We start from the raw sequence: 17,962 nt of genomic DNA, 5'->3' as shown, positions 1-17,962 counted from the left end.
CAGCACTGCTCTGAACACAGGCCTGCGGTTTGTTTGAGGCTTTGGATACAGTGTTGGCCAATTCCCAGTGCTTGATTGATCCCATGTGAGTATTGTGGCTTGGCTGAAAGCTGCCCATGACCTCTCCAATTAATTGAACTAATAGAATGGGGGCTGCTCAGCAGCTCTGTGCACCTACCTGCAGTGCAAATCTATGCTGGGATCTGTCTCTCCCTTCCTCCAGAGCAGCACCTGTGCAGTGTTGCCCCTATTACAGACACTCAGCCCCAATGCCTGTGCTGCAAAACAGCTCCAACGAATGCAGCCATGTGCACTGGGGAGTGCTGGTGTGCTGGAGGGAGCATTCAGCAGCAGTGAGCCCAATCGTTCCCTATTTCAACACAGCAGTTTAATTGTAAGGGGTGTGTTGTACTTCTCTGGAGGGTTTGTGAGGATAAGGAGGTGCCAAAAGGCATTTGTTTGATCACTAAACTGTGTCCTTGCATAGAAGAGTTCCCCTGTTCTGCTGGCACAGTTGAGTAGCCTTGCTATCTTTTACGTGACCCAGAATGGACTGACACAGGCTTGGAGCAGCAAGCCCTGTACATCCACAACGAGGTCCAAGAAGGTAAAGCAGCACCTCTTCTCTTTGCTACAGGTTTATTTCCGTGAGTGAATTAAGTGAATTAAGAAAACAAGACTCACAATTCCAGAAAAAAAAAGATATTTTATAGGCCCAGAATCCTTCTTTCACAGTACAACGCAACAGTAAAGGATTTAGTCAGTGTAAACAGAAGGTCCAATAGTGATCATCAGCTATCACAGATCAGCTGCACAAACACCACAGCTACAGGGTTAATGCCATTACCACACAAATTGACAGTACTAGTACAAACCATAACTTTACCTACAGTGCTTTTTCCTGTGCAAAAACCATGACAATTCAATTCATAGAAATAAGTCACCTCCCCTAAATTTTTGTGTGAGATGTAAACTTCCTCCTCGGAGTTGTCCTATTTGGCAAAGGGCCTTGGGGCTCAGGATACCTCTTCCCAGCCCCTGCAGCACACAGAGCATACAGCTCCACGTCCCAACCCAGCACTCATGAGCTCCATGCTGCAGAACAGAGAAGGGAATCAGCCGAGGATCAGATGAGTCATTTACTGCATCACCCCTAAACTACAGCGTACATTCATTCTTTCAAAAAATTTTGCTGAAGTAGTCCTGGTTATAAGATGTATGGATAATAGCAGTTCATAGGTACCCCATAAAATCATCATTTGTTTTTTTAATTATTTTTATTTTTTAAATGTACTAGTTGAGCCGTGACTGCCATCAAAAGCTGAGGCTTACAGTAATCTGTTGGCAAGTTTGAAGAAAGTGGATAAATGATTCAAGTGGGAGAGTGAGAGGAACAGAAGGATGCCACCAAGGCTGTGGCATGGGCTGCTGCTCTGCACCTCAGCCAGGATCACAGGAGGGAGCCCTGCAGCACCCACATGCCTCTGCTGCACAGAGCCCAGCGCCTGCATCGTCGGTTGAATTCATAGTCTGACCACACAGGAAAAAGCAAGAGGTGGTTATTTATCATACCTCTTCAAAAAGGCAAAACGAACAAAAAGGATGGAGGAGTGATGTAGTAAACCTAAAGTCAACACGTACCTACTTTTATTTTATTTTATTTTAATCATTTATTTTTCCAAACACATGGAGTTAAGTTACAGATGCCATATAAAATGCACACTTTATGGAATTCCTGCATAGCAGGAAACAAAGAGCCTAGCGCTAATCCAACAGCTACGTTAACAGCAGGACTGCCACTTACTGGTGCAAGGAAGATTCCCTACCTAAATAGAAACAGAGCACACCCCCCTTCTAGAGGAGTCCTATGGCAACACATACACATCTTGTTCAGAAGGAAAAAGAAAGCATTTTCTTGGAGATAAACTGCCAAAATAATTGGTTTCGCATCCATAAATTTAAGGCAATGTTACTTAGACCTGAGAAAATGAAAAAAATATATATTTGAATTTATTTGCTCACCCATAAATATACACTCAGAATTTCAGTGTCTCCTGTCTCCTCCAACTCTCAGGTGCCACTGGGGAAAACAGCCATAGGGAAATTGCTCCAAGGTCTCAGGGTTGGATCCTATGAGATGCAGAGTTCATTCCAAGGAAAGCAGCTGGGAGGGCACACCCTCCCCTGGCTCCATCAAATACTCTCTAAAAAACACCTCTGTCTGAGACCTCTGGAGCGGGCTAACTCCAGAACAGGCTACAGTGCACTGATAACCCTGAAAGGTTTGTATAGCAAAACTGCAGCTAAAGCAGACAATAAAACATTGAATTTCGGTGCTTTCCTCCATTGAAGAAGGAAAAGAAGGATGTCAGGGTTAATAATTTCACTGCACCTTTATAGCCTTTCCTGTAACTACAGCTCAAATCCTGTAACACTAGTGTGAAATCACAAATTGTTCTGCACTCTTCCTTGGGAAAAAAAAATAAAATAATAATAAGAAGAAAATCAACTGGCAAACATTGCTCATTAAATGGTAAAAGACGTGAGAGAGATCAGGTGGGGATTACAGACACACAGCATGCTAATGCTAAGAAGTTATTAAACAAAGTGCAATGATTTCGACCATACAGGAGGACGGACGGATGGACAACTCCCTTCAGTACCACTCAGGTGCTGAGTGCCCCTGGGGAAGCATGGAGGCACTGTGGCAACCTGCAACCATCAGGACTGGCCACACTCTGGTCCAGCACACCCACGGTTTCAGCAGAGATTTGCTTGCACAAAGACACAGTCGCTTCCCAAATGTGAAATCTGGTCGCCAATTCAGGGTTTGTTGGCTGCTTCTAGAAAGCTGCTGAAAGACAGAGTCGGCCCTATAACCTGTGCACACCCCGTGTAGCTTCTGCGGGACCAGCTCATTCTCCAGCACAACTCACCCCTCCATCAGGCTGTTAGTCTGGGGGAGTCTGCCATCAGCCCTGGGCAGAGCTGCCGGGTCACTAAAAGCAGAAAATCTCCAGCTCCCTGCTCAGGTTCCCAGACGGCCAATGAGAGCCTGCAGTCTGGTGTTCTGCTGACATATCAAGCACAACTATCCAAAGATCAGAGGCAAAAACTAACCCTCATCTGAGCAGAAAGCAACTCCTGTTGCCAGCCAGCACCTCCCGCCTTCAGAGGAGGGGCGGGGAGTCAGCTCCTTTACTTACCTAGCTGGGAACAAAACCCTTCATCAAATCACACATTACAGAAGCTCACTGTGTGCAACAGACTCTTAACGCTAAAACGGTTCCACCCTACACAGTGCAGTCAACACAGTTTTTAACTTAAAATTGCAGCTTGTTCTTTACAAGTGCTTGGCAGAGAATATTTATATTCTTCTGACACCATATAAATAATATTTATACAGCTTAAACATTTTGAGACATGCATTAGACTTTAGGTAGTACACATTTCTTGATCATATATGCAAATATTACTGTCAATTAAACCAAGCAGCCTTACGCTGGGCCGTGCCTCGCGCTATCCAGGATGCTTGACGGCGGCTCCGAATCGTCCATGGGAAGGACCAGGCGTGTTCCCCGGATCACAAGTTCATGGTCCCCAAAAGCCAGCTCCCGATCAAGAGCATCCTCAGAGCTGTTCCCCACGAAGCGCCGTGGCACATTGCTGGACGTGACCGAGTCGGTGTTGACGGTGGAATCCCCATACGTCAGGCTGATGTCCCCATCGTTCAAAATGAGGTCGGAGTCATCGTCCTTCAGCTGCTCCTGGTTCTGGGCAATGAAAAGAGGGAAAGTGCTGTTTAACGTTTCCCAAACAGCTGTCATAGAATAACCCGAGTTGGAAGGGATGCATAAGGATCGTTGAGTCCAACTCCAACAAGATCACCCAACTTCATGGTGCTGAATAAGCAGAGGCGCTGCGCCTTCCTACACTGTGGCCCTGCAGACTTGGGAAAAACCTGAACTTCCCTGCTGGAAAAACCTGAGAAAGGACACCCAAGCTTCATGCAGCCAGCACCAAGGGAACTGCCACGCACACACCCCGTGACCCTCCATGGCCAAACAGTCAGCTGAAAGAGCAAGACGCTCATGGGACTCAGCCCATGTATCTGACTTTTGCCTTGGCGTCCAAAGGCTGCAGAGGAACACAAGCACATCAAACCCCATTGACATCACCAAAGAGGTGGCACCACCGGACTCACCTCGTAGGCCTGAGGGCTCGTCAGGCAGCGGGCTATGGGCCCACAGCAGCCCGGCAGTGTGGTGGTGAGGGGAGGGCCGCTGTGTGTCAGCAGAGGCTTCAAGTAGCTGCAGGGAGGGGTAAGGAAGAACAAGGAACACAAGAGGAGCACAGCAGTGTCAAGGAGTCAGGAGTGGATGCAGCAGTGGGGCTTGGTGTCTGGGTGAAATCACAGGAAGGAAAGAAACACAAATCCCTGAAACCACAAAACTGAAAGGGATAAGCAACCTGAGTGCAACCAACAAGAGGGATACAAGCGGATCGGGGCACTGCAAGAGGATTTGCAGCATCCCTTGTCCCATCATCCTGTACCTGGCATATGTTAGCTCATGGCAAAGCATTTGAGATGGAGGAGAAACACTGATCCAGCAGGAGGGCTATGATAGGGAGTGTCCCTCTGCCTCCCTGCCCTCCTGCCCTGGGGAACAGGCGCTTTGAGGACCTTCTGGGTTTCCAGGCTGGGAACACAGCTTTGGATTGAGCCAGCACTGTGCTAAATGGACATGGGACAGGGAAGTGAGTGCTGGATCATCTGCAAAGCTGGCATGGGGGATTTAGCACAGCCCCGAGCACAACTCAAGGATACTTGTGATCAAAGTTGTACCACATGCGGAACAGCCAGGCGCTTTCTGCCTTCGTGCTCCTCCTCTCACTCTCTGGGACGCCCTGTGAGAGAGCAAAATGTTATCAGTAGAAGAGCAAAATGCTGATTCTGAGGAATGCAGGAGAACACCTTCCTACTGCTCCCCTAGCAGAGAGCTTAGGGTGCAGTGAGCACATACATGGACATCACTCACAGCCTCAGGGAGATTTTCTGCTGGGACCTTCCAGCTTCTGGCCCCAAAGGTTAGTGCCTCACAACCAGCAATGTGCCCAGCCATCAAACTTGATGGCAGCTGACAGGCCAGCCTCTTTCCAATCTCCCTTGAGGTTTCATACGCAAATAATCATGTGCCATGGGCACCCAGTGCTTCCTTTTAGTTGGAGAAAAACACAAAACTGATTGGAAGAGTCTATGAATACAATTATACATTTCACAGCAATTTGGCTTTCAGATTCCAGCTGCCTTTTTCTTCAGGAGATGAGCAACCCAGCCAAAGGCACTGAATGAAACAAGCCTGAGGGCTGCAGAGCCCACCCTGAAATCAGCCAGAGGCACAGCCGCAGCATGGCCAGGCTGCAGCACTCATCTCACTGCCACCAGTCGTCCCTGCTCAGCCACGTGGCTGCTCCCAGCACAAGAGGCACGGCAAGCCTGGAGATGCTACATGAAATGGGGCAATGAATGGCACTTCTGTCCTGCATGGGATGCTGGGATGGCAGAGAGCCTCTGTGTCACACAGATTTTGATATTAACTTCAAAGAGAGAGACAGAATGTCTCGCAGCAACGTTCTAACACGGACTGTCTAAACACTGCAACAAAACACTTCTGAGGCTTTCTTTCAAACTGAACAAAAGAAAGGCCCATTACAACTCCAGAGGGCACAGAAAAGCACTGACTTCTACTGACTGCAAACTGCTTGAAAATCCTCCCACAGCAAGAAGGGAGCAGAGCAGAGAGGAGCATTCCCAGGCTCCCAGGCACAACTCCTGCACCAAGGAGTGCAGTGCAAAGACCAAAAGCTGCACTCACCACGTTCTCCTGGTCCGCGTCCACACCGACCCTGAGGAGGAGAAAACAAGCACAGGGTGAGCACAGGCAATGCCTGTGGGTCTGTGCTGCCTGTCATGGGGAAGGATGGGAGCTCTGCAGCTCCCATGCCCACGCAGCCACACTGGTGGCCGTACTCACCGGACATTCAGGCAGGACAGCATGGCTGTGGTGCCCCCACCAAAAACCCACACGGTGAAGAAAACGATGAGCAGCGTGGTGCTGAACATCATCTGCCTGGCATAGGTGGCTGTGTCACGGATGGCAAGGGCAAATGCCATGGCTCCTCGCAGCCCTGTGAGAGGAAGGGACAGTGGAGAAGCTATCAGGTACAGGGCTCCACCTCTACTGCAGGCTTCCCAACGCGGTACCAACATCCCACTGCCCAGACCCCACTGCTCCACCCGGTCAGTCCCACAGAGCCCTGTCCTGCCCAGCCTGACAGGTGGCTCGGGTGGGAAACGATGTGCAAAGTGTTCAGAGAAAAGGATGCAACAACGTACCAGCAAACATCATCATATGCTGCAGATTTGTTCCAATCTTATTTCTCCTCCCCAGATTCAGTAAAAATGACAGTGGGTAAATATTGGCAGCTCTTCCTAGGAAGATAGCAAGCTGTGTTTGTACTTGTTAAGGAAACTGTTCTTCCTGTGTCTCCCATCGTATCCCACCTCTGCACACAGAGCCAATTCCTGCTGCCAAGCAGCAACACGAGGAGCTCTGTAAACACCAGTCCTTGAGATGCAAACACAACAACCCAGCTCAGTGTGGGAAAAGCCTGCTATGCATCACCAAAGTGAAGCACACACAGCATATCAGGAATATCACAGAGAGACAAACACAAACAAACAAGGGAAATGATGAGAGGGCAGCTTTGACAAGAGAGGAGAGGAAAAACACCACTTCTCACTGCACGTTCTCCTGTGCTGTGCTCCTTTTTCACCACAAGCACTACTTGTCCTTTCCAAAGCTCGGGTTTTCACAGCTTCCACAACCCCTGCCATTCCTCAGCACACCACACAGCTCGGCTTGAAGCTATAAGCAAAGCCTCATTCCCAAAGATTATTCAGCAAAATGAAAGCAGCAGCAGCTGAGAAAGAAAAAAAAATACCCTAATGCTCTGTTTCCATAGCCTGTAAAATACAAGGAAGAACAGCCCCTTCATGCTTTTCTCTTTGAATCCATATCTTTTAATACCAGTGCCCAGATGGCAAAACTAATCTTGCAGCCACCAGTATTCAGTGCAGCCTCAAATAATATGTAAAATGCTCCCAGCTTTTATGTTCTTTCCTGAACATCATGAATTTGCATCAGAGATGTATTTCATTTTCCTTCACATGAATGAGCCACTTCAACAGTGAGCCAGTTCCTACTAAGAGACAGAGCACATAATTTCAATCTGAGCACCCAAATGCATTTCCATGTTCTTCGCTCCCTTTACCCCAAAGCAACTTTGCAAAAGCTAAGTGGGGAAATTCAGCAAATCCCACTGGAAACTCACAGGTGAGCACTGGTGAAGATAACATTTATTCATCAGTATAAACGTGCTTCAGTGCAGGCAAAGAGTGAAAATAATTCTGCACATCTGCAATGGCTCCCTTGTGATATGAACAAAATTCCTTCAGATTCTCACTTTTCTGAGACATACCAGGGCTGGTAGTGTGCCCCCACTAGCATCAGCCAGTAGAAGGGAAAATCCTTTCTCATTCCATCACTCAGAAGCATCTCCTATAGTTTTACTATACTATTTTGACAAAAAGGTGCTTTTTTCAGGGTTAACCAAAGGGAATAGCACAGAACAAAGGAAACAAACTGCTGCATCAGGAGGTGACTATCTGCAAAGCCACTCCTGTGCCATGCTGCCACATGACGAGGCATCACATTCACATCCAGCCCTGAGCCCCTGCAGCAGCCAATGGATGGCCCTTGGAAGCAGGCAAGACAGCAAAAAAGAAGCTGGGAAAACACTGTCATAAAATAACCAGCAACAGCATCATTACACAGGAGAAATCCTCTTTTAAAAATAGAGCTAGGCTGAGTGGGGGAAAAAAAATGCATCTGTATGAAAAACCACAAACTAGGAATGAGGAACCTCTCCTTTTGTTATTCATAAAAAAAAAAAGACACCAAAGGATACAAAAGCCCCCACCACGAAGGTAGGGTTAAAGATGTGGTTCTGGAAAGTGAACAGTGCAAGTCCCATGTAGGAGAAGATGAAGTTTTCTGCCAAGAAATTCAGAAGTTCGAACAACTGAAAGAGGAAAAAATAAAATTAAAAGGGAGTTAAACATAGATTTAACAAGAAGAATCTTAGCCCATCCATCACAGAATAAACACTTCTGCAGAAGCAATCCTAGCAAAACGCAGCTGCAGACTGGCAGATGCCCTTCACTCTGGCTAGAGAGAAGCAGAGAATACTGAACTGCAGATTCAGAGGATGAAGGGGGCTCTCACCTGCTTAGTTCTGTGCTGGGACTCTGTAGATAAGTTGTTATAGGTGTAATGGGCTTGCGTGATCCCACAGAAGAGTACAGCCACCACACCTAGGGAGCACAGCATTGCGTTAGACTCCTGGCCACGAAAAGAGAGCTAAGCTGCACCCCAGCAGCACGGGGCTCAATGCAATAACCCTATAACCCAGAGCAATTAAACCTGTGGAAGCAGAGGGAGAGCCCTCTGCAAGAAACAAAACCCAAGGCACCACCATCCCTATGGATTTCTATCCCAGGTGGAGTTGGAGCTTACCTGTAAAGCCACACGCCTCGGCCAGCAGGAAGGTGCTCCAGGACATCAAGAAGAACAGGCCAGTCTCCAGCAGTGGGAACTCCCGCAGCTTGGTGAACTTGGTGACGTTGCAGATGGTTAAGGACAACTCAGAGAGCAACTGTAGGTGAAAGGGTGTGCAATCTGTGTGTCACAGCAGCCCTGCATCACCTGCCCCCACAGAGGCCATGGTGCTGCTGCCTTTCATTCATTTAGGCATACAGTCATGAAACACTGAGTCTGGGCGAAACGCAGCACAGCAAAAGAGGAAGCTGTTATGAAAAAGCTCGGGGGGAAGAAAAAGAACACAAAGAAAAGGATATTAAAGCTGTCACAACTCCAGTAGCTGCTCCCATTGCAAAGGATCCACTGAATATCCCCAGGAAGATCCCAATGGACTTGAACATTGCCGTGACATCAAACGTGTGGCTGTTGTCACCCGCCGGCTGGTATGCAACAATGGAACTGAAAGAGGGGAGAAAAGCACACACAAGAACAAAACACTCCTTAGTCTGCTTATCAAAATGCTATGACTGCTGCAAACTGTGAGCATGAGAAAACAGAGCAGAGGGGAGGGAGCAAACTGTCCCGGCCCACTTGGGCTGCCCTTCACTCTCAGCCCCACTTCTGCAGCCCAGCTGCTCCAGGAAGGCTCTGCATTTGCTCCTTCCAGAGCATCAGACCAAAGCCCATCTCTTGCACATCTCCTGCAAACGCATTTGCTAGGCAACAGTTCATTATTTACAATGGCATTGCGAGGGCTTGGCATCAGCTCTGCATAAAACCAGACCCTCTGGGAACACAGAGCATTTAAGTGGGAAGCCAGCACTTCTCTGCCGACACCACAGAAGCAGCTGATGCAAATATCCCATGGAGAACTGCAAGTTCCTCAGTTTTACTGCACTTAACATGCACTGTGTTTATGCTGCACTGCTCCGGGTGCTGAATTGCAATCTCCCAGGGCAGCAGAGTGGGGCTGGTTCACAACCAGCTTTCTTTGAGGTCCACTTGTTGAGAACATTAACTCCTTGTTAGCCATCCCTTGGCTGCCTCTTGGAGATGACCCTTGGAGAGTTGCTGTTTAACCTCCTGAGTTATGCTGGGATGGAAAGTTACTGTCACCACGCTTCCTCCAGCTTTCCCCCAAATAACAGACCAACATTTTTCTGCAACACGAATGATAAACCAACGCTTTCCAACTTGTAATGGGTCCCTTCCCTTGCTAAATTTCCCTGCTTTTCATAAATTTTAATTCTTCTGCATCATCTTTTACAGTGCAAGCCACAGGTTTCATTTCTTTCATCCATCTTCTACTTCCCACTCACCACCATGGTCTCATTCTGTGGCTTCGTTGATTTGTGTGGGTTGTTTTTAAATCCCGGCTGGTTTCCCCCTGTTTGGATGTTGGTTGGGCACTTGACCCTTTTTCAGCCTTCCTCCTGGTTTTGCTTTTTGCACCACTAATAAAACACCATTGCCCACACCTTTTGGGAGCCGTGCTTCAGCCACTGTGAAATCCCCTTTGGGAGAAGTAAGCTGCAGCCCAGCCCCACACTGCACACCACTTTTCAGTTCTGGGTTCAGTTCCCCTTTACAGCCAGGTTCCCTGCTACCAACTCTGCCACAAAGCACCTCCTTGCAGGGCAGGAGTGATGCAAACAGTTCCAGAAATGCTCGATTTAGTAAATGCAAACCAGTACGGAGCTCACAGTGCTGCCTCCACGTCAGTAAAACCCACGCAAGCAGCGTGACAAGTATTCCAGAAATGTTTTCTGCATTAGTTGTAGCTATAAGTTAGCCTGTCACAACTGCAGACACAATATATTTCCAGATAGGCTCCCATGATGACAACATAAAGGCAACGCGGATAAAATATGTCCCACATGCAGAGGACATAAAATATTAAAGAATATTATAAAACACTCTTTAGAAAGGCAGCCAGTTTCTGGTGCAGGTGCTCAGCACAGGATCCAGCAATGCCCTCTTCTTGAGGCACAGACAGTGGGCAGAGAAAGCAGACAGCTGCTTTAGCATCTATTTTCACCCAAACCAACACAGCATTTGTGGGTGGGGGTCAGGCAGGAGCAGACATTGAGCAAAGGGCTTCAGTGGGATCCTGTAGCTGGCATAGAGATGCAGTGCTTTTGGCACGTCAGAGAGGCTGAGTCAGCAGGCCGTCAGAGAGCACAACATTGTGCAGCAAGACACTGTAACTCCAACCCACACTGTCTAATAGTGTCTTCAAGGAGGAGAGTGATCAGAAGGTCACTACAGCTTCTGGGGACACTCAATAGGAAATTCTGGTCTGGGCAGCACTGATGCTCCTGTTTTACAGGAGTGAGGCCTGGTGGCTCCCCACAATGTCCAACATGTAACGTACAAAACAATTAAAAGTAAAACAGAACACACTTACGAAGACAGCACTATGGCAACGGCATCATTGAGGACGCTTTCGCCAAAGAGAAGGGCATACAGCTCAACATCAACCTGGAGTTCATGGAATATGGCAAGAACAGTCACTGACAAATAGAAAAATAGAGAGACATTCAAAAAGGTGCCGTCAGTTTGGTGTCATCAAAGACAAAATGTCCCTTTTAGAAAGCTGCCTTCCTGTACTTCCAGAGGCTCCAGCTGCCCCCTGTGCTCTTCCTGTCTTCCTTCTGTTCTTTATGACACAGATTTGTTTTATGATTGATCTTCCCATCCTTTTAGGAAGACGTATCCTGGGCATCAGGTCTACATCCTAAAGCAGAGAGCAGAGTCTGCTGCCAAGGGCTGCTAACTCCAGCCAGCTTCTTGGGGTCACCTTTCCAACAATGGATGTGGCTCTGGGCAGCCTGGTCTGGTGACTGGCAACCCTGCACAGAGCAGGGGATTGAAACTAGATGATCGCTGTGGTTCTTTTCAACCCAGGCCATTCTATGATTCTATGATATACAAGTAAGATAAATACATGAGAATTGAGAATATTCAGGTACTCCATCTTGCACACTGATGGGGATTTAATCCCATGCTCTTTTTTCACCCACGAAATCTTGCTTCCACTTTCAAGCCTGAAGAAGGGACGTGTCACCAACAGCTCTGCATCATCTCTAAGCATTACCTACAGAGGCTGCCTGACCTCTGCCCATCTGTCATAGGGGTTTCCCACACACCCACAGTGTGCTCTCCCCATTGCAGGCACTCCAGTCTCCCAGGGAAACTACAGGGAGGAGGCTCAGCCTCAGGGGGACATGCTTGGAGAAGCTGAGAAATCACAACAGCTTGATTTTTTTTTAAGGTTGGAGGTTTTTTAATAAAAATATCAGAAGTAATAACCACTTGTACATATACAAACACTCCTTAATTTGTCTTCAAAAATGGAAATGAATGATGAGATAAGCAGGTAAGAGCCAAATTCGTCAGAAATGACAGCCACTGGCACCTGTTCCAGAAGGATAGAAGATTTGGCTTACCAGGCCTGCAGCCCTTTCCTCTCATGTAAAACTGACCAGTATCTGCTTTTAGAACTCCCAGAACTACTGCAACTCCACCACACCTTTCCCAAATGCAGCAGCCAGGCTGACTCCAGAACTGGTCAACAAAGGGCAGGAGGAAGGAGAGGCTCTCCTCCCGTGGCCCTGCGTTTTTAGGGGAAACTGGAATGTGCAAACAAACAGCTACCATGTAAAAGGAAGTCAGTCACATGAAGTTCAGCTGGACAAGGTGTGGTTTTCTTAGTTTTCATTTATAAAGTGCGTCAGCAGACCAAGTTGTCACTACTGTCCTCAGTACTACTCATGAAGATCAATTTTCTGTTAGATTAGCCACTTCCAAAATCCCATCCAAACGGAGGCTGAAGGCATTTGATTTTATTAAGGTTGAACTAAAAGCTCCTACACAGTGCATCTTGTTCTGCATTCGCCACTTGTGCAGGATGTCAGAAGCAGACAGCAGAAGCAGACACCTTGCCCCAATGGACCCAGAAAAGGTGAAAGAGACACTGGGCTTCACAGCAGACCAAGATTAAGAAAAGCAGAAGTTTGGAAAGTGTGTTACACATAACTGGAAGGAAACAAAAAGGAAGAAATCTGACCGCTGAGAGCGCTGCAAATAAACCTAACTTCAAAATTCAGAAAATGGGAAACTACACAAGTTTCAGATCTCTCCTTTCTTCCCCTCTTCCTCAAACACAGGCAAAACAAGGGAAAAAGAGCACCTAACATACCTGGGTCAGTAGCTGATACAATGGCCCCGAAGAGGAGGCAGTCGGTGAAGTAGAAGTCTCCCCCGAGCTGCCCGGTGACCTTCATCAGCGCGACACAGCCATACAGGACCGAGCTGCGGGAGCAGAAGAGGCCACTGCTCAGATCTGCAGAGCAAAGAGTTCCCCAGAATCTGCCAAAGTAACTCCCCAAAGTTGTCCAAGGATAGGAACACTGAAGAGCTGCGTTGCATGAACTCAGTCTGATGCAACACCGGGGTCCCAAAGCAAAGTGCAGAACTGGAATCCAAAGCACCAGCAGCACAGGACCAAAGTACAGCACTGGGAGGAGATGGCACTGAAACTCCACTGCCAGCAACGTGGCCACAAAGAGCAGCAGGCAGGGAAATTGGACAGGCCATGGCAACACCTCCTCTGGGACCGCTTCACAGACTTCATGCCAGCACATTTCAGTGGGACAGCCTTGGCCTCACTACAAAACATCCCAAACTTCCAGCTAGGAAGAGATAATGCAGGCGCTGAGCTTGGCTGAATCCCCTGGATCTCCAGTGGAAAACACCACACATCCACGAATTACTATTCAGAATAGGAATTATCTAGCTTCCTCTGTGCACATAGACAAATAGTTTGAAACATAATCTGTGTTTGCCAGGCATTTGTCTCCAGCAAGTAAGGGCAGGACACACATTTATGATTCTGCTCTCCACTCGTGCATCTCATGCTTGCTAGGACTGCACTTTCAATAATTTCAAGTTAGCACCTGTTTTTTCACCTGCTGGCTGCATGTATAGATGTTCTGTATGAGGTGCAGAGGAAGCACTGCGTACAAAGAAGCCTGCCTGACCTCCCAGCCCCAATCCACACACAGCTCACAGCCTCCCCAGCACCGCCCGGCCTCAGCTGCTCACCCAATCACCAGGCAGGAAATCGCAGTGCCAAGAAAAGCGTACGCCAGAATCGATCCCAAGTTCCTGAAGAAGTGCCTCTAGAAGGAAAAAAAAGAAAGAAAATGAATGATACCTCACTAACAGTTTATTTCAAGCTATGCCAATGGATAGATATCCACAGCAGCCTGTGTCCGGTGCGAATACCAAGAGCTGTGTGAGCACAGCAGCACGGTGTGCAGCCAGAGCAGCACAGCTGGTGCAGCATTAATAAACATGAGGATACCTTCCTGTACCAATGTATTTAATAAGGTGCTGCTCCGAGCCTTGGGAACTGATTTCCTAATGCAGCATGAGTTCTCCTTCCTTCTCCCGCAAGCTAAACAGAATCGTTTTCCTCTCCATTTCAGAGCTTTCTAAAACCTTCCCTCTTCCAAAGTGTTTCAGAAGTTGGGATGGCTGGAATGGCCCAGCTGACATCCAAACCCCTGCACAAATCCATGCTGCCAACGGCTGAAGTCACCAACTCTTCCTGGGGCAAGGATGAGACCCACAACCCTGCTTCCCACCATCCTATCTGCACTGGGAACACTGCACCCAATTCCACAGCTGTGGCTGCTAAGCAAGCTTCAAAGTACCCTCAAGTATGAAAAATGCCCTGGTGGCAGAGGAACTGAAAACGTGGGCACTGTAAAGGCACATACCCTTTTTAAGCTGTAGCCTGCATAAAATATAATTGGAGGAAGCAAAATGTTGAAAAACACCTCAGGATCAAAAGTCACCTGTAAAACAAACACACACAAAAAAACAGTAGAATGGTTTGTTAAGATTTTACAAGATGAAAAAGAAGGAAGAATGAGGTATGAGATACCCTGTACTCCCACAAGGTGGGCATAGATGTCAGGGCTCTTTCAGACCCACAGCCCAAAGTCTAAAGCTCAAGTTAAGATCAGCTGCAACCACAGCTTCATTACACTGCATGTCAGCTAACAATGCATGGAACCAAAGCAAATATTGGTTAAAACAATCACTTGATCCAGCGGACACAGGGTTTCTGTATTTGCATACACCCACTGGAACTGGTGGGGAGCAGCCCATCCCTTTGCCAGCACCCTTACCTTCCTCAGCATCTCATTGTCCTGGACATTGTTGAGCTCGTGGGCGCTGATTTCTCCCTTCAGAGTATACTCATAGAACTTCCCACTGACGTTTACCAGCAGTGTGGCAGGGCTGGTCTGCACCTGGCAGCTCAGAGTCACATTGTTGACATCGCTAGGGACATGGATGCCGTAACGCAGGACCACACCAACCAGGACACCTGGGGAGAGATGCACAAAGGGCCGGGGATGAACGCTGTGAGCATTTGCAGCTGAAGACCTGATAGGACATGTATCACCAGCAGAGAAATACATTTTGGCAGGGGACTAAAAAAGGCACCAGGAGCTGTTGTGAATGCTTTGAAGACAGTAAGCATCTTTCTGTCCCAGGCCAGAGTGAAGGGATGCTCACAGGCACTGGCCAGAACAGCACAGATGGTTCGGGGTCACTTTTTGTGCCATCAATTCCTTCACTCCAACCCAGCAGTCATTCTATGAACTTCTACACTCCTCCTTCCGTGAAACAATGGGAATAGCTCCCTTCTTCCCCACACAGCAAGACCCCATCCACCAGGCAGTGGAGCCACGCAGCCACTTCCTGCACCAGGGAGCTTCCCAGCAGCAATCCCTGCTGCAATAACTCAGGAAGCATTTTGGGCCAACCACTGTGCTCTGCTCAGTGCCCTGCAAGCTTTGTCTCCACACCACCAGCATCAACCTAAGGGTGAGCCAACACTGCCTGCTGGGGTCCAGTGGGGTGGATTTACAAGTCAGCAGTTTATATGGCACTCCTCATTTGCAGCACAACTCGTTAGCTGCACACCCAGATCTCGCATCCAGATTGATGGCATTCGCCAGCATGAGCTCCTCCAGCTCCCTCTCTCAGGCACAGTGCACTGAACACTCTCCCAGCAGTGCCTCCTGACAGCCACAGGCTGTGAGGACGGGGTGTCCCATGGACCCTTCCCACTCGGCCTTCTGCACAAAAAAAGTTTGGAAACTCCTTGATTCAGGCAGCGCAGCCAGAAACTCCTGTGGCAGCTGTCTGTCTCCTCAGCTGGAATCCCACCTGGGGACACCAGGACTCGTGGCTTTGAAATGAGATGCCCTGCTCAGGGGAAGAAGGGAAAGGTTTCGGTGGTGGCTGGGAATTCAGGAAGGATCCTGACTCACCCACCTCTCGCCTCTTAATCCCTGTCCCAAAGAGGGGCTACATCTGATAGCGGTGTTCATCCTCACCAGCTCACTTACTCACGCAGCTGTTCCCAGCCCCGCATGCCAGCCAAATCCCTGATCTGGCCAGCAACAGGAGAAGGAAGGGAATGGGAATGCTCTGGAGCCAACCTTCCCTGCTCACCTCCCATGTAAGGGAGCTGCCTAAAGGCTCCTGGCACAAACCTGACCCAGACGGCCCAACTTGTCAGACACCAGCACCAGCCCTGGGCTAAGCAGACCAAGCCCAGCATGTCCTCTTCTTTCTGATGGTCTCTTAGGAAATAGCTTAAAATCCTCTGGCATTTGAAGGGCTGTCCTAGCAGCAATCCCTGAGCCGCCCACTGGTATCAACATGGGACAAAAGTGAGAACCTGACACCAGGAAGCTACGAGCAGCGAAGAGCTACAGGCAAGGCCAGAGAATTCATGGAGCTCTCCTGTGCAAAGTACAACTTTATTTTCATTGCATTTATCCCAACTTCATTAAAAAGAACAAAGGCCCATGGGCTTTTTTTTTTCAGGTGCTGTTGAACATATCTCAGCTAAGATTTAAAATACAGACTAACAGATTATGACAGCAGCGCCAGGAAGCCAACATTAATCTGGGCATTAAAGGAAAGAAAAATGCAGTGAGCACCCAAAAGCATCGTGCCAACACCCAGCTGGGATGAATCCAGGGGCCAAGAGGGAGCCAGTACAAGGAAACTGAACTTCTGGAGAAGCTTCGGCACATCCCCGCCAGCCCCCGAGCCGAAATAAAACGAGACTCCTCATTTAATTGGCCTAAATGCTGAGTACCTGGGGTGTGGGAACCTAATTTTAAACGCTGAAATGAAGCCTAGGGGCTGCTGAGCACCTACTGTCTATCCCAGTGAAATAACTCCAGCTCCTGAACATCAGCCCTGAGCCAACAGTGTAATTTGTAAGGTATAAATTCACCCGAAGCAACAGCTTACAGCTCAGGGTGAGAACACAGACACCAGGGAGCTGTGAAGTCAGCCAGCAGGAAGAGATGCATGCAGAAGTTCTCAGTTCTTGGGCTTTTTTTTCCAACTAGAAAAGGACAAGCTTTTACAAACTGCTGTGATGTGAGGGGCTGTTGTGCAGCCCTCCTGCTGCAGCACTTCCACATCTTCTGCCAACCCCCCCTGGGCTGAAAGCATCACAGGAGCCGGGCATGGCCAAGCTGAAGCAGCCCTGATTTTGTTCCCAGCAGCTTTGAGGTTGTTGCTGCAGAACAGCGGGTTCCCACCAAAACCACGTCCCTGTTTTGACCCGAGGGACAGAGCACAAAAAGCAGTGAGAAGTCAGGATTTTCTGCCTGGCCAGACAGGAGATGTTACTTTTTTTGCCAACACCTCCCTAAGTGCAGCCTGTGAAAGAGCCGATGGAAAAGATGTGTTTTAGAAACCGAGATGATGCGGGTCACCGTCTGAGAGCACAGTGCAACCAGGAGGTGACAACCAGGGCCTGAGGGGATGGGTGAGCGCAGGCACCGCGTGCTTCCCCACAGCTTTCCGAAGGACGCTTGCGGCTGAACTGTGGGACAGCAGGAGGCGAGGAGCACAGCGGGCCACCACCCTCACAGCAGGGCTTCCTTCCACGGGCAGCTCAGCCACGACCGAGCGTGGCTGTACAACACCCAGGGTGGGCAGCACGAAGAGAAGTGGACTCCAGCACCCACCAGAAGACGCCTTTCGTACGCCACACTCATCGCTCCTGCCTGGATAAGGATCCGTGCCCGCGTTAATCATTCCCCCAGCACAACACCCAGCCAAGGGCCGGTCGGCCTTCAACCCGCACCGCACGACCCCGGCACACCCGGGTTTCCACCTGCACACCCGGGGCACGAGGAGGACCGACGGCGGCAGCAGCCCGTGCCCGGGGCTCCCGGTACAGCCCGTAG

The 17,962-nt window shown here is 48.9% G+C and overlaps 1 protein-coding gene across 1 annotated transcript; it reads right to left on the bottom strand.

Moving 5' to 3' along the window:
* Positions 1-686: 686 nt before the first annotated feature.
* SLC9A6 (solute carrier family 9 member A6) lies at positions 687-15,172 on the bottom strand. Its single transcript, XM_003208339.4, has 15 exons — positions 14,864-15,172; positions 14,450-14,527; positions 13,770-13,846; positions 12,865-12,977; positions 11,071-11,176; positions 8,981-9,122; positions 8,640-8,745; positions 8,349-8,437; positions 8,032-8,145; positions 6,398-6,509; positions 6,036-6,189; positions 5,877-5,907; positions 4,829-4,908; positions 4,205-4,310; positions 687-3,773 (listed from the first exon to the last, which is right to left on the bottom strand). Exons 1-15 carry the CDS (start codon positions 15,155-15,157, stop codon positions 3,498-3,500), a joined length of 1,878 nt encoding a protein of 625 aa, XP_003208387.1. The 5' UTR covers positions 15,158-15,172; the 3' UTR covers positions 687-3,497.
* Positions 15,173-17,962: the final 2,790 nt, after the last annotated feature.

This window comes from Meleagris gallopavo, chromosome 9 (assembly GCF_000146605.3).
Source record: "Meleagris gallopavo isolate NT-WF06-2002-E0010 breed Aviagen turkey brand Nicholas breeding stock chromosome 9, Turkey_5.1, whole genome shotgun sequence".
Lineage (NCBI taxonomy): Eukaryota > Metazoa > Chordata > Aves > Galliformes > Phasianidae > Meleagris > Meleagris gallopavo.
This window is presented reverse-complemented; position numbering and strand designations above follow the sequence as displayed.